Raw genomic sequence first — 23,058 nt, 5'->3', positions numbered from 1 at the left:
TCATATTCACGCCTGGATTATTTCCTTATAGATAGAGAACTGGTCCCCAAAACTAGAAAGGTGAATATAGAGAGCATAACATGGTCCGATCATGCTCCTATCTGGTGGGAAATAGAGCAGAGAGACTCGGAAGGAGGGAAAAAATACTGGAAACTTAATGATATACTACTCAAAGTTAAGGAATACAAGACAAAGATTCAAAAACAAATAGAGGAGTATATTACTACCAATGCAGGAGCAGAGCTATCCCGTATATCTGTATGGGAGGGTCTAAAAGTTACAATTAGGGGTTACTTGATTAGCCTGGGGTCCTATCACAAAAGGGAAAAGGAGAAGAAACGGAAAGAGTTGGAGCTTAAATTACACAATTTGGAGACAATCCATAAACAACACCCTGGGTCAATCCCTCTGAAAAGCTTAGAGGCAGGGAGGGCAGCTTTAAAAGATCTGGATGCAGGAGCAATAGCATATCATTTGGATTTAGTGAAACAAGAATACTATGAGTATGGAGATAAACTGAGTAAGCTATCAGCCCACAAGCTAAAAGGTCACCGTACAAAAGCATATATATATCGTATTAAAGATACTCAAGGCCAAATACAAACGGAGGCCAAGGCTACCAAGGACCATTTTGTGCAGTTTTACACGGAGCTTTATGAGAAGGAGAACACGTCATCCCAGTTGGATATAGGGAACTATTTAGAAGAGGTAAATCTCCCAGTGCTTTCCCCCAATGCGCAGGAGATGCTAGGCCGGCCAATCTCTATAGTGGAAGTAAAGGAAGCTATTAAAGGGCTGAAATCTGGAAAAGCACCAGGGCTGGATGGCTACACCCCATTATTTTATAAAACTTATGTAGAAATCTTAGCCACACCACTGATGCATATGTTTAACTCCATTAGAGAGGGGGGGCGGATATTGGCATATAGGAATATGGCTGGGATAACCGTTCTTCCTAAACCTGGCAAAGACGAGTCTAGTTGCGGATCTTACCGGTCTATTTCCTTGATCAATTTGGATCTCAAATTATTGGCAAAAATACTAGCCAATAGCCTACTTTCAGTGATAGGCACCCTTATCAAAGATGATCAGGCAGGCTTTATACCCGGGAGATTCACCTCAGATAATATACAGAAGATCCTCGATCTAATCTCTGTGGTCCAGCATAGGCACACTCCATCTTTGTTACTAACAATAGATGCAGAAAAAGCCTTCGCTAGGGTTCACTGGCCTTTTCTTTTAGCAGTAATGGATAAGATGGGGGTGGATGGGTACAAGAATTATATCGGGAACCCTTAGCATGCTTAAAAATAAATGGTAGTTACACCCAGCACTTTACCATTAAACGGAGAACAAGACAAGGGTGCCCACTATCACCTCTATTATTTGCACTTAGTGTGGAACCTCTATTTATTTATTTATTTTTATTTATTTAGAGCTTTTCTATACCGACATTCATGATACAATCATATCATGCCGGTTTACAGGTAACAGGGGGTGTAATAACCTTAAGCATTTAACAAATGGAAAGGAACAAAAGTTACAATAAAACAGGGTTGCTGGAACTGGGGGAGGAAGGAAACAAGAGTAGGAGTAACTTTACAGTAATTTTACAGTAAAAATTATTTACATTGTGCTGAAAGGTCTCTTAATAGTTTTCTTAATAGTTGTTGTTTTTGTGGTGACTAAGTTAGACTCGGGAAAGGCTTGTTTAAATAACCAAGTCTTAAGCCTCTTTCTAAAAGTTAGTAAACATGGTTCCAGTCTGAGATCAGGGGGTAAGGTATTCCATAGATATGGTCCCGCTGTAGAAAAGGCCCGATCTCTGAATGCTAGATGGTGAGTGGATTTAGATGGGGGAACAAGCAGCGGAAAGGGTTAGAAAATCTATGGAATAACAAGGAGTGGATATTGGAAAGCAACAATACAAAATTTCATTATATGCAGATGTAATTATTTTTATCTTGACTGCTCCTGATTTTTCCCTTTCAGAGGTGGCGGGAGAGTTGAAGGAATTTGGGAAGGTGTCCAGTTTTCAAGTAAACATGGACAAATAAAGATTTTGCCAATTGCCTTGACACCAACCCAATGCAGCAAGTTAAAGCAGGCTTATTCCTTTAAATGGACAAAAGGACCAGTTCACTATCTAGGGATAAATATAGTTTTAGATCAAAAGGACTTATTTAAAGTTAATTATGAGCCTCTATCCGGGGCACTTAAAGGAGATCTCAGCAAATGGGACAGACTTCAGTTTTCATGGATGGGCAGAATAGTGGTGATTAAGATGAATTATCTACCCAGGCTAAGCTACTTGTTCCAGGCGTTGCTATGTGTTCTAACAGATGCATATTTAAAAACACTGCAGCAACAGGTTTTTTCCTTTATATGGAAAAGACGCCCTCCCAGGGTTGCAAGAAAGGTTCTCTACAGAAAAAAAGCAGAAGGTGGCTTGGGTGTTCCTAATCTCCTACATTATTATATAGCTTCCCAATTACAGACAGTGGGGGAATGCCACATGGAACAGCAACAAAAGCAATGGATGACCATTGTGCAAACTATATTAAGATATACTCCAATAATTAGTTTATTTTGGAGACAAAAACTGGCAAATATAGGGGAATTAAATATCACACCTTCTCTGAGATGTACACTTGCACTTTGGACAAAATGGCGGTCAAAAGTAGTAAGGAAAGAAGGGGTGTCTTTTTCCATCCCCGATAAGATATCTGGAAGGCTTTTCCAGTGGTAGATCTTTAAAAAGTGGGAAAACAAGGAGATATGAAGGGTGGGTCAGATTTGGATGGCGGGCTCAATGATCCCTTTTGCAGAACTTCAGTCTGGGTATAGAATACCACATAAGGATTTCCTGGCATATGCACAGCTACGCCACTTTCTCAATACAAAAGAAGCTAAACAAGAACTGACTAAAGGGGCCTCTCTATTTGAGGTATTTTCATAATGACCCAAAAGCCGCCCAAATTGATCTCTAAAATCTATAAAGTATTAACAGATGAGGATCCTTACTCTGACCCTCACATTAAAGCATGGGAAGGAGATTTGAAGGCTCAATGGGACAAATCCAAGTGAGATGACGTTTTCAGAGGATAGGGAAAAATGTGGGGGCCAATTCCATGATTGAAAATAGATGGTACTTATATCCTGCCAAGCTAGCTAGGTGGTACCCTGCAATATCTGCTAAATGCTGGCATCAGTGCCAATCGATAGGTACTTTTTTCATGTGAGATAATACAGAAGTTTTGGCTTGGGGTTAGACAAATGGTTACAGAAATTCTAGGTTACGAGGTTCCCGCCCAACTAGAGGTGTGGCTACTGGAGGTATGCCAGAAAAACAACTTGACACCCCAAAGCCACCTTATTAATTTTGCTGCTACAGCCGCAAGCCAAGTGGTGGCCGCATGGTGGTCTCAGGGTGAAAAGCCTCCAAGATCTTTAGTAGTTAAAAAAATTAATGGGTATAAGAGGGATGGAAAAGATCTCAGCATTAAGACAAGACCAAGTAGCCAAATACGAGTTAATTTGGACACCTTTTGAAAAATGGCTGAAAGTACAGCAACTGTAGTATCCTTCATAAACCAATGTGCCAAATCCCAAAGGGTTTTGTAGTCCGAAAGTGGGTGATATACCCAGGGGAGAGGTTTAAAGAATCCCTGACCTGTAACAAAAAAGATGAGAAAGTGGGGGTTAAAAGGGGGGGATGGGAATGGGGAATAAACAAAAAAGAGAGGTTGGAGATTATACTATGTATATGTTGGATGTTGTTGATGTTTTGGAATTGTTCTGTATTACAACTCTCTCAATAAACAGTTAAACATAAAAAAAAAGTCAGCAGATTTGTGTGGATTACAAATGACACTTATAGAGCTTGTTCCAGACAGTATGTTTATTGCAAACCAGTATGCTCTTAAAGTAAATTTTCAAAGTGTGGCAAACTCCAGACATGTTTTGATGTGTTTTTTCTTCAGGAATGGCTTCTTTCTAGCCACCCTTCCATGCAGGCCAGTTGTATGCAGAGCTTTTGATATGGTTGACTGGTGCATCTCCAATCCAGTCTCAGTGTTTGAACTCTGTAGCTCCTTCAAAGTGATTGTTGGCTTCTCTGTGGCTTCCCTCACAAGTCTCCTTCTTGCTCTGATGCTGAGTTTTGAGGGATGGCCTTGTCTAGGCAGTGTCTGAGTGGTATGATGCAGCTTCCTTTTCTTAACAATTGATCCAGCAGTGTTCACTGGGATATCCAAGCACTTGGATATTATTTTGTAGCCTTTTCTATCTTTTGCATGTCTATAACTTTGTTAATTTCCTTAGAATGCTCCTTGATCTTCATTTTCAAAGATTTCCTTCACATTCACAGTCTGACCAGTGGTACTGGAATTGGGGAGGTCTTTTATCCATAAAAGCTGATCTTTTGTAATGATTCAGAGATAGAAACAAATTGTAAGCCAGTTGTTAGGGCAATATCTTTCATCTATGTAAACTTGGAGCTTCCACAGCACAGGGGTTGAATACCTATGCAAGCAGCATTTTTTCAGTTTTTAATTTTATTTTACAAAAAATGCAAATAATGGTGACTTTGAAAATTTACATTGAGCATACTGGTTTGCAATAAACATACTGTCTGGAGCAATGTGTGTAAATGTCATTTTCTTAGTGTCTAGTCAGATGAATCCAGAGCAAGTGGGTTATGCATTCCTACCAGCAGATGGAGATGGAGTAAACTGACGTCACAGTATATACACCCCTGCAGTTACATCAGCCTGCCAGTATTCTCTGTCTCCAGCAGATGGTGGATGTACATCTCCCCACTGGGGATTGCTTCATTTTAAAATAAAGGAGACTTAAGGATAAAATTTGCCCGCTCTCCTGAGGTGATACCAAATGGTCCCTCCCCCAGTTGAGAATTCCTGAGGTGATTTCCGTGGTCCCTCAGATGTGTGCCTTGGTCCGGTAGCTGGTTTTGCTGGCGTGGACTTAGCTGCTTGAGCAGCTGAAAGGCAGCAGGTGCAGGAAGTCGAGCACAGTGGTGACGGCACATGCCTTCTCTCCCTACAGCCGCAGACCGTCTCTGTGCTCAGCCAGGTATGGCTGAGCTCCGGTAAGTTAAAAAAAAAAAGGGATAGATACAGAGACTTAGCAGGAGGTTTTTTGTTGTACAGGGTTTCCTCCTCCCCTGGACTCCGTGCTTGGCGTACCAGTCCAACATTCATTCCGCTCTGTGGGAGGTCGAGGGACATGAGTAACCTTCTTAGGCTAGACTCCACTCCGAGGCTTTTCGCTGTACGCCATGTGGTAGGCTGCAACAGCTTTTCGCATGCTTTCTAAGGCTGCCCTCTACAGGATTGTGAGTTCAGCGTGTGCGACTTGCTGTGCATCCAGGTTGTGCGCCCAGTTTTTGGACGCATATTGGGGTTTTGTAGTCTGTGCGCCTACGTTAAGTGATGCATAGTGGCTGCCCACTTACCTATGCACACAAGTGGTACTGTGCGCTTATGTTTTTTGTGTGCTTAATTTTTGGCCGCCTAGGTAAGCGCCTAAGTGTTGGATGTATAATTTCTAGGCGTCTAGTTGAGCGCCTATCTCAATAAAACAAACAGCTAGACGCACCACTCAAGCCACCACTCAGCAAGTTGTCTGTCATCATGGCATCTGTGCCTAAGAAGCCTAAGCATCTTTCTCTTTACATTGCTTGTTATATACGGGCATCTCAGCCAGGAATGCCCGCTGATTTGTGCCAGCGCTCTTTGGAGGCACAGGGTGAATTGTCTTCCTTTGATTTCACAAAGCCTTGTTCTTCCCAGCCAGATGTGGATCTGGGTAAAGATGATTTAGGTGGTGCACCTGATTTTGGAATTCCCCTAACTGATTCCTCAGCAGGAGAAGGTAGCTCAGTGAGTACACCTCAGGTCCCTCACAGTCTGGATGCTTCTGCTTTTTCATGGGTAGAATATTTCCAGAGTGTGCAGTCCTCAGCCCTGTCCCATGCTCCTAGAGCAGAGGCGCAGGGGGAAAACCTTGCCTGGATTTTTTGTTGGGCGTCTGAGTACTCCTGGAGGGGCAGTGGGACCTCTGGATAGAGATCTGGACAGCACGGATGATGACGCCGATCCTGCCTCTCTTGAGGATGGTGAAATTCCCCTGGATTTAGAGCCGTATGGAACTATGTTGCAGTTCTTTCATGGAGATGAACTGCCAGCTCTGATTCCCAGATCTTGAAAATTGTTTGGAGTTCCTGGGGCAGATTCATTGTCTGAGCCAAAGAGAAATCCCATTTTGGTTTCCTTGCGTAAAGCCTCTGTTTTTTTTTCACCATGATAGAGGCCATTCAAGAATTGATTGAACTTGAGTGGGGCACCCCAGAGGCTATTTTCAAAGGAGGTTGGATTTTGGAAAGCCTGTACCCTCTGGATCCAGTGGTAAGAGAGCGTTTATGTTTTTCCCAAGGTGGAAATGCCCTTGTGTGTGCAGTCTCCAAGCGGACCACTGTTCCTGTGGAAGGAGAAGCGGCCTTGAAGTTTGCTCATGCTAAAAAGATTGGGACTATCCTTAAGCGAACATTTGAAGCAGTGGCATTAACCTTGCAAATCGCTTTTTGTTGTTGCTTGGTGGCTCACTCTTGTTTGCTTCTATCCCAGGAGGTTGATTACTCTGGGGTAAACGCCAGGGTAGTTGTGGAAACAGCTGCTGCCTTCTTGGCAGAGGCGGACTGTGATTTCGTCCACACTTCATTCAGCCAGAGGGGTGGCTCTGATAGTAGCGGTCAGGTGTCAGTTATGGTTGAGAAATTAGTCGACTGATGTGACCTCCAAGGCTAACCTCACCAAATTGCCCCTTAACGGCTCACTTTTGTTTGGCTGCAAGTTGGAGAAACTGGCCAGTAAGTGTGGCGAATCTCTGGTTCCTCGTTTGCCAGAGGATAAGAAGCAAGCACAGCGCTCCCTTCACATGAGAGGTTGTGCTAGAGGATCCAGTTGTTTTCAGTCTTGTAGAGGGGCGACCATCAGAGGACTCAACCCTTCAGTGGGTCTCAGTCCTTTCGTCCCTGACAACCCAGAATAGGTGCAGGCTTGGGTAGTGGAACCTCCCGAGCCTCCCAGTGAAGGTTTGCCAACCCACCCCCAGGAACAGAAGATAGGGGGATGCCTCTCTCTTTCTATCAGAGGTGGGTCGAAATCATATCTGATCAGTAGGTACTGGAGGTAATATGAGAGAAATATGTGCTGGGGTTTCTCAGTGTTCCTCGGGACGTGCTTATAGTGTCTCCCTGCCACTCACAAAAAAAAAAAAAAAACTGGCAATGGAAACTGCATTGGCAAGGCTCCTCAGTATGAAGGCTGTGGTCCCAGTGCCCACATCTCAAGAAAATACGGGACGATTTTCCATTATTTTGTTGTGACATAAAAGGAGGGAACTTTTTGTCCCATCCTCGACCTCAAAGGCATCAATTGTCATCTGTGAGTGAAGCATTTTCGCATGAAGACATTGCGCTCAGTGATAATGTCCGTGCAGTCAGGGGAATTTCTTACCTCTCTGGATCTGTCAGAGGCGTATCTCCACATTCCCATCCATCTAGAACATCAGTTCTTCCTGCGGTTCAGAGTTCTGGGAGCTACTTTCAGTTTCGGGCATTGCCCTTGGTCTGGCCACCGCTCCCAGAACCTATTCCAAGGTATTGGTGGTAGTTGTGGCAGAGTTGAGAGAGGATGGACTTCTAGTACACCTGTATTTGGATGACTCGCTGATTCGAGCCAAGTTGCTGAAAGAGAGCTGCATGGTGATTCACAAGGTGATTTCCCTGTTGCAGGAGCTCGACCGGGTGGTGAACCTACCCAAGAACAGTCTTCAACCTACTCAGTCGCTGGAATACCTGGGGTCTGTCTTGGTAGAATCTGCAGTCTTAGGTCTATTCGATTTGGCTCCACCTGCCAATGGAGGTCTTCTCCCACCTGCAGTGGTGGCTGCAGGCTGATCATCTTTGGAATGGAGTTTCGCTATCCCCTCCAGAGTGGATAGTCCTGACAGTGGATGTGAGTCTCCTTGGTTGAGGAGTTCACTATCAGGAGCTGATGGTGCAAGGACACTGGAGTGCAGAGAGTCTCTCAGGAACATCAATTGCCTGGAGGCCAGGGTGGTCCAGTTGGCATGTTTACAGTTCGGCGACAGGCTGCAAGGTCGCTCGGTCCACATAAAGTTGGACAATGCAATGATGGTGGCTTAAATCAATCGGCAGGGAGGTACCAAGAGCCAGCAAGTGTTGCAGGAAATAGCTTATCTTATAGAATGGGCAGAGGTTCATCTCCAGATGATCTCAGCCTTGCACATTGCAAGCTAAGACAATGTGAAAGCAGACTTTCTCAACAGGGAGAGTCTGGACCCAGGAGAGTAGGAATTGTCAGACGAGTTTCAGCTGATTCAGAATCACTGGGTCTCCTGTTCCTGGACCTATTGTCAACTTTGCGCACTACGTAAATTTCACAATTCTTCAGCCGCAGAAGAGACCTGAGGTCATTGGGAATCGATGCCCTAGTGCAGGAGTGGCCAGAAGACAAGTTGCTGTATGCCTTTCCTCCATGGCCCATGTTGAGCAGATTGATTCAAAGACTCGAATACCACAGAGGGATGGTGTTCATGGTTGCTCCAGATTGGCCCAGGAGACCGTGGCATGTAGATCTGCGGAAGTTTCTGGTATATTCGCCTCTTTAACTTCCGGCACACGCAGGAACCTGTTACAGCAGGGGCCTGTCCTTGACGGGGCTCGATTGCTGAAACGTGGACAATCTGCAGCAGTGATCTCTGCCTTGCTAAAAGCTAGAAAGTTCTCCACTTCCTTGGCCTATGTGTGGATTTAGAGAGTGTTTGAGGCCTGGTGTGAGGATTGCAGTTCTCTTCCTTGCTCAGTCAAGATACCATTCATTTTGGAATATTTGCAGGATGGCTTGACTAAAGGCTTGACCCTTTATTCTTTCAGGGTACAAGTAACTGCTCTTACCTGTTTCAGGGGTCCAGTCAATGGTGGATCCTTGTCGGCTCATTCTGATGTGGTCCATTTTCTGAAAGGAGTGGAACATCTTCATCCTCCTTTGCGTTTCCAGTGCCCCTATGGAGTCTCAGTTTGGTTTTGGTTTTGATAGGCCCTATGTTTCGACTGCTATGTACTCTGTCCTTGCACTTTCTGACCTTGATAACAGTATTCCTTGTGGCAAATTGTTCTGCGCATAAGGTTTTCGAGCTGCAGGCCTTGTCTTACCAGGAGCCATTTCTCCTTTTACCGAAAATGGTCTCTGAGTTTCAGCTGAACCAGTCCAACTCCCTACCATCTCTGGTCAGGGAGAGAAATGTAGAAAAGTCTCTTTGGTTGTGGCCCTTGGATGTCAAGCAGCATATTGTCTGGTATCCGGAGGTCACTGGACCTTTGCGTAGGTCAATTCACCTGTTTGTCCTCCATGGTGATACTAGACAGGGAGAGCCAGTTTCGCAGGCTACAATAGCTCGCTGGATTTAGGATGTAGTCACTACCACATACGAGGGTGCTGGGAAACTGTTAACTAGTCTGGTTCGGGCCCATTCCACTCGAGCTCAGGCAGTGTCATGGGAAGAAGTTAGATTATCTCCCATCATTTACTGAGCTGCGACATAGTTCTCCTTACACACCTTTCCAGGTATTATCGTCTGGATGTACAAGCCCAGGAGGATTCAGCCTTTGCACAATCAGTTTTATCTGGACCACAGGCAGCCCCACGCCCTATTCGGGAGAAGCTTGGGTACACCCCACTTGTTCTGGATTCATCTGACTAGACACTAAGAAATGAGAAATGACTACTTAACCTGATAATTTCTTTTTCTTTAGGACAGTCAGATGAATCCAGCTTCCTTCCCTTGGCTGCCATATGATTGTATAATGATCCTCCTGTGTGTCTACGTGTTACAGAGCTTACTGGTAAGTATTACTCTAGTCCCTAGACTAGTGTTATTACATTCTTGTCTGAGCTCAATGTTGCCTGTTGGCTGAGTATTGCAATAGTTAACTCTTTTTCATCAAGTTTTTTGCTAGTCTGTCCACAGATGCTTTTGAAGAAAATACTGGCAGGCTGATATAACTGCAGGGGGTGTATATACTGTGATGTCAGTTTACTCCGTCTCCATCTGCTGGTAGGAATGCATAACCCACTTGTTCTGGATTCATCTGACTGTCCTAAAGAAAAGGAAATAATCAGGTAAGTAGTAATTTCACATTGTAATCCACACAAATCTGCTGACTTTTTAGGGGGTCAAATAAATTTCAAGCCACTGTATCTATATTCATAGGCATTATCTGGGTACTCCACATTGTGACATGAGTGAACTCTCTTCAAAGCATAACACATATCTGGAGCAAGCAATTAGTCCCCTGTAACTTAAGCCATTAATGAGAATTTTCACATGCCAAAATGTTTCATCATTTGTTTGCAGTTAGTGCATTATCTGTAGATTATTATTCTTTATGACTGACTGAGACTGGGTGTGATGGTCCAAGCATGCCACCATTTTGGAACAGTTCTGTTTTTGTATAGTTTTAAAATTAAAAAAGTTATTGTGAAAAATAAATGGCTTATTTCCTTTTAGACCCTCAGTTTACATTAGATGTGTTTATTTTTATGTGCCACACCCAGGCATCTTATGTTTGTTTCAGCACTTCTAAGTAGTGCTACCAATTAAGAAATGCTATTCCATTTAGAAATCTAGAATAATCCTTGCAGTAATGTTGTTTATATTTTAATTTTGTCACAGTGGATACATTTGATTCCTGGTACTAGATCCTCAAACTAAGAGAGGGTATGGGTAAAATATGGCAAATTTTGCAATTGTTTACAGATCGCATACATGGGAATGTAGCCTTGGAAACATTAAGGCAACAGCAGCAAGCCAGGTTACAGCAATGGTCCGAACATAATGCCTTTCTCAACCAGGGCAATTTGCCATATCCACATCATCACCATCCTCACCTTCAACACATTTCCCAGCAACCAATGGGATTACCTCCTCAGCCAGTTAGGGCAAACTGGAAGCTTGCAAATAATGCTGAAGATGAAACTGATGCAGCATATTCAAGGTATTTGTCTTTTACATACAGAAAACATATTTTGTAAGAAAAAAATGTAACAGGTAGATTAGTTCATAATCAAATGTTTCTATTTTGTTGAGTGAAACGGCACTTCTGTTTGTCTCAAAAGTACTTAGGTTATTTTTTATACAGATATTTTAGTCTTTTTACTCTTTCTCCCCTCAGCTATCTCTGCTGTAGCCCTCTCCCACTGCACCCACAGGATAGTAGCATGTGTGTATGGCTTAAGGTGTCTTTGCAGGCATGAGAGGTGGCACCCTCAGTGCGGTTTGTGGACCAGCCAGAGCTGCCACAGTAGTAACAGCTGTCTCCCTTCCATCCCTGGGTTATGTAGAAATTTTTTTTTATTGTTTCTTACTTTCAGATTAAATGCTGAAAAATAGACAAGCTGTTAAGGGATAATCACCTCCCCCCAATTTTATCATATGTTAACACTCTAGCACATAGCATATTAGCATACAAATAAGTATCTATAAATATAAGTAAAATAATTGCAGTGAAAACTTTGATTTTGAAAAATCTGTTGGAAATTTGAAATCATGTTGAAATATTTGTAAAACTATTTACAGCAGTTCAATTTGTGAAATCGCTAAAATTGTACTGATGATCTTGTTCAGGTTGGTATCATGAGACCATTTATCTTTTTAATATAGATTTCAGGAATTCCTACGAGAATTATCCCATCGCGATCAGAGTGAAAACCGGGAACTTGCAGAAATGCCGCCTCCTCAGTCCAGACTGTTGCAATACAGACAAGTTCAGTCCAGAAGTCCACCAGCACTCCCTTCCCCATCAGCCATGTCCAACCATAGTGGTCCCTTTTCCAACTTCAGTGAAAACAACAGAGACATTGAACTGTCTGGCAATCCAGCATTTCGGCAACATCTGCCCCAAATATACAATGCCCCTTACTCCCTGCAGTCTGGACATATAACCCCACCTCCACTGAAGTACCTGCAACCCGATGGATCATGGACATATGCTAACCTACAACAGAATCACTTAATGGGGCAAGGCTTTCATTATGGTATGCCTCCGTTGCAACATAGGCCACAAAAGAACCCTTTTATACAATTACAGAATCATCAGCATCCAATTGGTCAGGAACCATTTCACCCATTGTCATCTCGAGCAGTATCTGCTTCTTCACTTCACAGCTTAGAAGAGGTATTTATTTACTTTTTAAATTTCTAGGTACAAGTTCAATGTAAATAATTAAATGCATGTGTGGCCTGATGGCCTAGTGATAATGCTGAGTGCTGCTTTGCAGCAAATTTGTTTAATTCTCAGGAGGTTCTAATCCTGTCAGATGGCAGGTGGTTGCATCTAAAAACACAGAAATTGTTGGCAAAAAATGGCCAGTTGGTTCAGGGCAAAGTGTATCATTTGCTATTCTAACAGCAGCAACCAGATGAAGGGAGACTTCCTCTAACTTGTCAGATTCAAGTGATTTAAGGAGGACTAAGGTTACACTTTAAATGCCAATAATAAAGGAAAATTACAGGATTTGGTTTAAAACAGTTCTTTGTCTTTGCTTATGATGGTAATGTAGAACAACAAATTGCTATTTAAAGCCCAAATCATATATTTTAAAGATTTTTACTTGAGAAAATTGCAAGTTATCTATTAAGGTAACAATATCTGGAAACAGTGAAGCACAGACTTTAAATGTTACTTTTTTATGCCTACTCCTAAAATTGCTGGAGAATATTTTTAGAGGGAATTTCATTTCTTTTATAAGCTTAAAGCAGCATTCTACATAATCTACTTTCTCAGTGGAGAAAAGTAAATTTTGGAGTGCCCCAGGGGCCATCACTGGGATTGTTGTTTCATTTATTCATTAACAATCTGGAAAAGGGAACAATGAGTGAAGTGATCAAGTTTTCAGGTATTACAAAAAATATTCAAATTTGTTATAACAAAGCAGACTGTGAAGAATTGCATAAGGACCTTGCCAAACTGGGGAATGGACATCTAAATGGCAGATGAAATTTAATGTAGACAAGTGCAAGTGACACACAGAGAAAATAATCCAAAATATAGGTGCATAGTGCTGGGTTCCATATTAGGTGTAACCACTCAAGATAAGGATCTTGGAGTCATTATGGATAATACATTGAAATTCTCAGCTCAGTGTGTGGCAGAGGGTAAAATAAGAAAACAGAATGTAGGTATTATTCGGTAAGGAATGGAGATTAAAACAGAATATCATAATAACTCTACCTCTATGGTACCACGTCACCCTGAGTATTGTGTATAGTTCTTGTTGCCCTTTCTCAAGAAAGATATAGCGGAACTACAAGAGGAAAGGAAAGGGCAACAAAAATAATAAATGGGATAGTAGGGGTGTGCATTCGTTTTCGCCGTATTGGCGATCCGCAACGTTGCACTATTCGTAGTATTCGTGGGGAAGCGAAACGTATTGCGATTCCCCACGAATACACGAATCTTCGCCAAATTATACAGCCACCTAAATAAAAATTTAAACAAACCCCCCACCCTCCTGAACCCCCCCAAGACTTACCAAAGCTCCCTGGTGGTCCAGCGGGGGGTCCAGGAGCCATCCCCTGCACTCACACCCTCGGTGCCGGTTTCATCATGGCGCCGATAGCCTTTGTCACAGGGGCTACCGGTGCCATTGGTCAGCCCCTGTCACATGGTCATCGGCGCCATCTTGTGCTCCTACCATGTGACAGGGGCTGACCAATGGCACCGGTAGCCTCTGTGACATTGTATGGGCAAAGGCTATCGGCGCCATTTTGAGTACTGGCATCGGACGGCCGGAGTGCAGGAGGTCGCTCCGGGACCCCCGTTGGACCCCCAGGGACTTTTGGCCAGCTTGGGGGGGGCCTCCTGACCCCCACAAGACTTGCCAAAAGTCCAGCGGGGGTCCGGGAACGACCTCCTGCATGCCGGCAGTCCGATGCCAGTACTCAAAATGGTGCCGATTGCCTTTGCCCTCACATGTCACAGGGATCGCCTGTGATTGCCTTTGCCCTCACATGTCACAGGGATCGCCTGTGACATGTGAGGGCAAAGGCAATCGGCGCCATTTTGAGTACTGGCATCGGACTGCCGGCATGCAGGAGGTCGTTCCCGGACCCCCGCTGGACTTTTGGCAAGTCTTGTGGGGGTCAGGAGGCCCCCCCAAGCTGGCCAAAAGTCCCTGGGGGTCCAACGGGGGTCCCGGAGCGACCTCCTGCACTCCGGCCGTCCGATGCCAGTACTCAAAATGGCGCCGATAGCCTTTGCCCATACAATGTCACAGGGGCTACCGGTGCCATTGGTCAGCCCCTGTCACATGGTAGGAGCACAAGATGGCGCCAATGACCATGTGACAGGGGCTGACCAATGGCACCGGTAGCCCCTGTGACAAAGGCTATCGGCGCCATGATGAAACCGGCACCAAGGGTGTGAGTGCAGGGGATGGCTCCTGGACCACCAGGGAGCTTTGGTAAGTCTTGGTGGGGGGGGGGGGTCAGGAGGGTGGGGGGTTGTAGTTAATTTTAATTTTAGCTGGGACACGAATAGAAATCGCCGTATTAACGCATCGGGGCGCCATACGGCCAAATGCAACATATCTGCTGCCCGACGAATCCGAATCACGAATGCAATGTATGGCGTCCCTCTGCACATCCCTACGGGATAGAACAGCTCCCTTATGATGAAAGGCTAAACCGGTTAGGGCTCTTTAGCTTGGAGAAAAGACTACTTAAAGGGGATATGAAAGAGGTTTATAAAATCACGAGTGAGGTGAACAGATAAATAGGGAACTGCTATTTACCCTTTTAAATAGGGAACACTCATCAAACTAGCAGATTTAAAACAAATTGTTGCAATTATTTTTTCACTTAATGCACAATTAAGCTGTAGATTTTGTTGCCAGAGGATATGATTAAAGCATCTCCCATAGCTAGGCTTAAAAGGGGTTTGGACATGTTCCTAGAAGAGAATTCCTTAAACATTAGACAGGTGTACTTGAGGGAACTCTGCTTATCCCTGGGAGTGAACAACAGCGAATTTGATCTTCTCTTTGGGTTCTGCCAAGTACTTCCTAATGACCTGGATTGGCTACTTTCTCTGCAATGGCATATTCTTATGTTCTAAAATTAATAATTATTGGAGGTACTTAAATGACATTTGTTACAAACAAACAATAAATTTACATGATTCCTTTTAATTTTCTTCTGCTATAAAACTTAAGTCTTCTCTTTAATAGATTTGAAAATATTTGGTCAGATGGCTACGATGTGTCTTTGCCACATCTTCTGCAATTTGTTTTCTCTCCAGTCTTTTAATAACCTCTAAATAAATATTCATAATGAATATTCATAAAATGTTTGCTTACATTTGGCCTAAAAACTAGGTTAATTTGCATAATAAATGAATTGTTACCCTGAAAACCAGAACTGAAGGGGCCAAGAGGACCAGATTTGAGAACAATTGCCTTGGTGCAATGGTTCTCAAATCAATCCTCGGGACCCTCTAATTGCTATAGTTTTCAGGGTATCCTTAATGAATATGCAAGAGATATATTTTCATACATTGAGTCTAAGAACCATGTTGCCATATGCAAATGCATTTCTTGCATTTTCATTAGGGATATCCTGAAAAACAAACTGGTTAGGGGGATCTTGAGAACTGTTTTGAAAACCACTGCTCTAGAACTGCCTAAAAGTTCATTCATCAGCAGGTGGCCCTAACATCTGCAGAAATCAACTATTCTCAGTTTCCTTTTAGTGCATTTAATACTTTTAGAGCACTCCTGACATCCATCCTCTTTATGGTGGTTCTTCTGGTAAAGCAAACTGATTTTGCTTTGTGGACTTCAAGGAGGCTTGCACCCACATGGACCAAGTGCAGCTCTACTCCAGTAACCAGTGATATGTCCTCCCTTTTGACTTGGTGTTGGCACCATATATCTGTAACATATTCTTAGTACGGATTGTGCCAGGGTTGTGTGTATGCATTTATTTCTCTACCTGGATAACTGGCTAATTAAGGACACCTCTTTAGCAGAGGCCAAGATATCCTTGCCAGTTCAGTCTCTTGTGTCAAGAGATTCACAGATTTGGTATTATCTAACAGATTAGTCTTAATTGCCATTCCCTCCTCATCCAGCCAGACCAGTCCAGATGCATGAGTTTTGTTCTCCAACCAGCAGATGGAGACAGAGAATGAAAGACTTGCTGACATTATCTTTTATAGGACCCTTGCTTTACTCAGCCTGCCAGTATTCCATGTCTCCAGCAGATGGTAGGCAAGCATATCCCGTGCTGTGTCTGAGACCTGGTGGTTATAGGTCATGTGTATAGAAATGTGGATTTTGACTAGCTCCTTGGGTGATTAGTCCTGGACTGATGCTCCTGGGTGAAAACCTTTTGACTTCCTCCCCTAGTGGAGCCTAGCCTTATGGCCAGGGAGCTTCCTTCTGGAACCAGGTCTGTGCAAGTGTGCTATGAGTACCTCTCCTCCCCATTTATTGGGTGACGTGGGGAGGGGGGGGGGTGATTACTCTCTTTTGTGCGATCTCTTCTGCAAGAGTTTCTTTATTTTTGCTTGTTTTTTCTCCTCCTTGTGCTGGGCAAGCTTAAAGTTTTTTTTTAAAGAAAAAGAAAGGGATCGAGCTGAGCTCTTCTTCAGTGGCAGCTTCACTGCAGGTTGCTTCCTGGAGCCATTTTTCTTTAGGAACAGGTGTTTCTGGTGTGTGTTCTTTTTCCTGAGCTCCAAGTTGAGTGGGAATGTTGGCATGGGAAAACGTCCCCACTCTGAAATGCTTGTATTGTGCATCAGGCTTGGCTGGGGGGAGGGAGGAATTGTGCAAGCTCTATATGGAGGAGAGGGAGAGATACGGGCACCCAGAATTGGTGCTTTTGGGGTAAGCCACTGCTGTGGAGGTCATCAGGCCAGCCGGTTCCCACTGGCAGGACTGCTTCTGCAACTAGACTGGCAGTCATGCTGAATCTATAGGAAGGGGGAAGCTCAGAGAAGGGCCCTTTCCCTTGCTTCCATAGCATTGAAGTTTATTTTGGTGGCTGCTTGGGATAAAGGGGCTGGTTTGAACAAGACCAGTGGGCTCTGTTTCTAAATTGCAGGAACTGTTGCCTGCATAGGCCTGGTCCCTCAGCAGCAGAAATTTTAAAATGTCTTCACCAGGCCTTTTGCCTGGGGCAGTCTGCAACTCCAGGAGCCTTGTATGCCTCTTCTTCCTCACAGGTCCCACAAGGTTCCCTCCCTTAGGAATTTGGAAAGAAGAGATCCAGGAAAGAAGTTGAAGAAGATTTGCAGGATATTTTATCCTCTGTATTTGAGCCTTCCATGGAAGATTTAGGGAAGTCTAAACTCAGTGGTCATGACAGTGAGGAAGAGGAGGAGTATGCCTCCATCAGGGGTAGCGGAACGCCTTTTTGGTTGGGAGGCCAACCAAGCTCCACCCCCTAGCTACATCCCCACTGCCAGTTTCTTATTTACATTTACAGTTAATGTCATTCTTTCTTATGTACATTATTTGCATAAATGATAGATTAGAATTATTAATTCCTAGACCTACCAATAAAATACTTGATGCTAGAAAACCACTAGGGTCTTCTTTCTACCTGCAGGCAGGGTTGGCCTGCCCCTAAGAAAAACAGCATTACTAAAGAAGTGTCAGTATTAAGTGACTATTCTGTACTATGTATTAGAAAGAAGATTATCAAGTACCAAGAGATGTAATCAGAGACCAAGAAAATGTGGCCCAAAGGTAATAAAATAGTCCTAATTTCTTGGGCACTATTCGCCTGATTAAAAAAAACTTCCAAGCTCACCTCGATATGTCACCCCAGCATTTGCCCCTGGGGAAGTGGGAGATGGTTGAATGGTGAGGGCTTGTGTGTGGTGGGCTTCTTCAGTGTCGATGCAAGAGTATTAGGCACTCTAGGTGAATCTTAAAGCCTTGTGGCCTCTCCCCTCAGCACACAATTAATAATTTTGGTTTTATAACAACAAAAGGGCATTCAAAGCATTAAAATTATCACTTACATTTACATACACTGCTGTGGTGCAAATGAGAAAATGCTGCAAAAGACATTTGGAACCCATATGGTATCAGGCCTATTGTAAAGTCTGTTGGGTTTGGCACTTGAACCTCATAAAGCCATATGTAAACTGACTACAATTACAATATACTAAACCTTCCATACAAAAAGAACACTAGCTACCAGCATTCAGACAGTAAAAACCCTACCTATAAAAATGCATTACTGCAAATATTACACCAGGCCTCAAAACACCAATACACATCCTATTAGGAAAACAGAACAAATCAGGCTACTATAAATCTCTACACAAAAATTACACAGTAACAGAATGCCTCACCTCCATCACACATGCAGAGCACAGACAGTCCCTCACCAAATATAGAATAGAGACCATAAAATATAAATAGAAACATGCAGGTAAAACTGAACCAGAAACAGGAACAAACCAGACTGTTTGCAGTGCAACAGTGGAAAAACAGAAACATTACTATTCTTCATAAAACATTAAACAATGCAATCAAGAAATATACATTTCAATCAGAATAGTAAAATCATACTGATAAAAATAGTAAATATTTCAAAACAGCTGACAAATAGAATAAAAGTCTACAAATAGCCATAAAATTGTTTAAAGAATTCATAAATATCAATAAAAATTTTCAAAACACCCAATAATTAAAGCTAATAAGGATAAAGAGATTCCTTACTCTCCATACCTGGGAACTTGATTTGCAATCACTCTGAGATTATTTTGGATTAGTGGGGGGGAGGTGGCTGTGCACAAACTTTGATGGACCCGAGAAACAAATCAGAAACCGATCCAAGATTGTTGTGTAGCGACAAAAAAGGAGGAGATCGGTGTGTAAAAAAAGAACCTTTTATGTCCATTCTCTCTCATAAACACACTCGCACTCACTATTCTCCCACTATGGAACGCACAAATAGCAGCAGGCTCCACCTTCAGCCTACAGAGCTGACTGGATGATGACTCCTTCCACCTTGGGGTATGGGTGAATGTAATTTTGCTCCTTCCTGCCATGGCGACTGCACCCTCTTTTTCCCCATCTGCACAGGCCCACAAGACACAGCTTCCTCTTCTGGGCCTATAAAGAAGGAAAAAACAAGGAGTCATAATTGTTGCAGCCTTGCCTCTGCTGTGCCACCCCCAAAATTGTGGTGCTGTAGGCAGTTGCCTAGTATTTCCACTGGCCCTGCACTCTCTCCCACTCACCCCCACCCTTTCTGTCTTACTCTCACCTCCCTCACACCACTTCCAGTTCCTCTTACTCGCATCTCCCCTTCCCTTTCCTCCCCTCATTCACATCTCTCTCCCCTCTCCTAACCTCTCTCACTCAACCTCTTTACTTCCATCCCCTCTCATTCAATCACCCCTTCTCTTTTCTCCCCTCTCACTTCCATCCCATCCCACTGACTTACTCATCTCTTCCCCTCCACTCCAGTCTCACTCACTGACTCCCTCCAGTCCCATCCCCTCTTCACACACACACACAGACATTCTCAATCTCTCTCACTCCTTCTCTTCTCTTCCCTCACACGCCATCCACCCACAGGGTCATCTTCTACCTCTTGGATGTGTCACCACCCTGTGCCGTTGTGGGTTCCTCCTGCTCACAGGGTGTGGGAACCCGCAGTCAGGTCATCATTTGGCGGTGCTGCTGTCACAACAGCTGGGATCTTTCTGCCTGCAGGTGGGGATGGCAGTCGGACAGGCGAGGACCTGGGTTGCTCACACTATTCTGACACCTATGTCGTTACTAACTTCTACTTGAAGAACATCACTAGATCTACAGTGAAAAGTCTCCAGTTTGGGTAAAATGTAGCTAAAACTATGTTGTTACATAGAGGTGTCAGCAAAACTGGTAAACATAATAGGTTGTTCATCAAGCCACGTTAGGGCCTCCTTGCACAATAAACATGGTCTAACACGCGATAGATGTGTGACGTTTATCGTGTCACACATTGGTATGTAAATATGATTATGCAAAAGCTAGAAAATTATGCAAATGAGGGATTCCTTCATTTCACAGAAAAATAACACATAGTAATGTGGAATTTAACATGGGAAATAACACCTTTTTGATTTGTGGTAGAGTGGAAAAAAGTTTTTATCACACCATAGCAGCCATTATTGTGGATCATGGCTATTATCATCTACACAGCCCTGGTGGGCCAATAAAAATAGCTTTTCTTACATACCTTGTCTTCCAAAAACTACAGTATAGGGGGAAGTGTACTAGTAGTGGGATACTGGCTGCTTCAGGTTGTTCAACAACTGCTACTACAACAGGCAAGGGAGGTTCCATAACCTCCTAGGGAAGTACCCGCACTGGAGACAGAGCTGTAAGCCCCACTGGTGGATTGTCTGGTCCCCGTCGGGGCTTGCTATGCAGGAGAACATGCAGGCAGTACATTGAGTGCATCTTTCATCCACGCACCACTTTGCTGGGGATGCCAGAGGACCACATGGTTATGAAGCATTGCCTCAGCTCTCAAGCTATCATGGAATTATATTAAGAACTCAGAGGGGATCTGGATCTGGTCACAGAAAGGTTCTGTGCTATACCATGCCTCACCAAACTATTGTGCACCCTGCATTTTATGACATCTGGCTCATTCCAAACAACAGTCAGAGTCATCAAGGGAATGTCCCAAGCATCGTTTTCCCATTGTGTGGGCCAGGTCCTAACAGCTATACATGGCCGCATTAATCATTACATTAGATTCCCTCATGAAAGGCAAGTCTTGCTGGACTTGAAGAAAGGATTTTATGCCATTGCCAACTTTTCAAATGTTCTGGGAGCTATTGTCTGTACTCATTTAGCCATCATCCCACTCCCATCAGTGTGCAAGTGGTCTATGTCGTTCAACTGCCATCCTTGACGTGGTTGCCAGGTACCCAGGAGTTGTGCACAATTCTTTTATAGTTAGGAATTCTGGCATGCTCGAACAGTTTGAAGGCAGCCTCTATGGTGACAGTTGGCTCATAGGTAGGCGCTCTTCTTTTTTCTATTGGCCCTCTCCAGCTATGTATTTACAGCAAATGGCAGAGGGGCTGTTGGGGATGTGACTGCATCAGTTACATGACAAGTGGCTTACACAGTTAGGTCAGTAAGCCATCATGCCAGGATTCAGCTTTCTGTCTCCATGCTGTAGAGGCTTACTATTTTTAGGTGTCCCTACAAAGCACTTTCCACTAAGATCAATATTTGACAGAGTACTATGGACTGTCAACTGGTCAGCTTAAAACAAGTGGCAGTTCAAATCCTCTCTCATGGAGCTTTGGAAAAGTCACTTGTTTACCCAAACCTATTTGGGCGCATGGTGCAGGGACTCTTAAGGTCAGATGTGCCCTGTTAGTGCTCTGTCGGTCCTTAGCTAATGGTGCCCATATCTGTATCCTGTCTGCAATGCTTTGGTTCTGACAGCCATGGGCCACAGTTTGTCTTCACCATCACAGGGGTATACGGGTTAAAGGGAAGCTGTGGGAGTAGCCTTTTGGGGACAGTCCTATTCAGTGTGCCATGTCTGACAATTGTGTATCTCTGCAGGACATACTGCTGAACAGCCAGGGACATGAACAATCATATCATGAGGTTGATATCTTTCTGCAATGATATATGTGACAGCTGTGATGTACAGCTTCGTGTTACAGGAATGCTAGAACTGGGTAGAGATTGCTTGCTTGTGAGTGACATGCACACATTTTGTATGCACCCTAGATGCTTTTTTCCATTTGTGAAGATCAGACACAGCATAACAAAGGGCTATAACGTACACATCGTGTTATAGTAAAAGGTGGCATGGACTAAGAGTTTGGAAATAATTTTTTATGCCTCTCATCAAACTAGAGCTTTGCTTCTAGTGTTTTATAGCATGCTGTGGGTTGGCAGCAAGATAACTAAGTCACGGATGTGAGTGATGCTGCAGTTCTCTCTTTGGCACAGGAGATACTGGCTATGGTTGCAGGACCTGAATTCTCACACCTCTCTCTCTTCTGAACATGCCAGTAGAAACGAGATACAATGAGACCTTATGTTCTACCCTTTGTTTCATAGAACACACCTTCAGAGTTCTCAAAAGTAGATTTCACTGTTTGGACAAAATGGAGGGAGCTTTAATGTATGCCCCACCCAGAGTAGTTGAGATAGTGCTGGTCTGATGTGTATTCCATAATCTGATCTACGGTGTGGCAACCCCGTAGACATTGTTTGTTTATTTATTTATTTATTTATTTATTTATAGAATCTTTTATACCGAGGTACGTATAGCTATACATCACCTCGGTTTACAGGGAACAATAAATTAGCAACAGGCTTTACATATAACAGTTTACATAGTAGAACAATAATCAGAAACAGGCTTTACATTAAACAGCAACAGTCTATACAAATAATAAAAATAATGGCATTCAAGGTAAATCTGTTCCAGATCTACCTGAGGATCACCCTTGTCACGCTACAGAAGCCAGGGAGACCGCAAGGACTAGCAGCCAGCTTCATCTTAGAAACATAGAAACATAGAAATGACGGCAGAAGAAGACCAAATGGCCCATCCAGTCTGCCCAGCAAGCTTCACTCATTTTTTCTCTCATACTTATCTGTTTCTCTTAGCTCTTGGTTCTATTTCCCTTCCACCCCCACCATAAATGTAGAGAGCGGTGATGGAGCTGCATCCAAGTGAAATATCTAGCTTGATTAGTTAGAGGTAGTAGGGGTAGTAACCGCCGCAATAAGCAAGCTACACCCATGCTTATTTGTTTTTACCCAGATTATGTTATACAGCCCTTATTGGTTGTTTATCTTCTCCCCTGCCGTTGAAGCCAGGAGCTATGCTGGATATGCGTGAAGTATCAGTTTTTTTCTTCTCCCCTGCCGTTGAAGCAGAGAGCTATGCTGGATATGCATC

At 43.6% G+C, this 23,058-nt stretch overlaps 1 protein-coding gene across 1 annotated transcript in view; it reads left to right on the top strand.

Annotated features, from left to right (window-relative positions):
- The window catches only part of HELZ (helicase with zinc finger), a 639,316-nt gene that overhangs the window by 496,635 nt on the left and 119,623 nt on the right, over positions 1-23,058 (top strand). Inside the window, 2 exon segments of the mRNA XM_029599344.1 lie at positions 10,864-11,101; positions 11,767-12,280. Coding sequence (XP_029455204.1) covers positions 10,864-11,101; positions 11,767-12,280 — 752 coding nt within the window.

Source organism: Rhinatrema bivittatum, chromosome 4 (assembly GCF_901001135.1).
Source record: "Rhinatrema bivittatum chromosome 4, aRhiBiv1.1, whole genome shotgun sequence".
Lineage (NCBI taxonomy): Eukaryota > Metazoa > Chordata > Amphibia > Gymnophiona > Rhinatrematidae > Rhinatrema > Rhinatrema bivittatum.
This window is presented reverse-complemented; position numbering and strand designations above follow the sequence as displayed.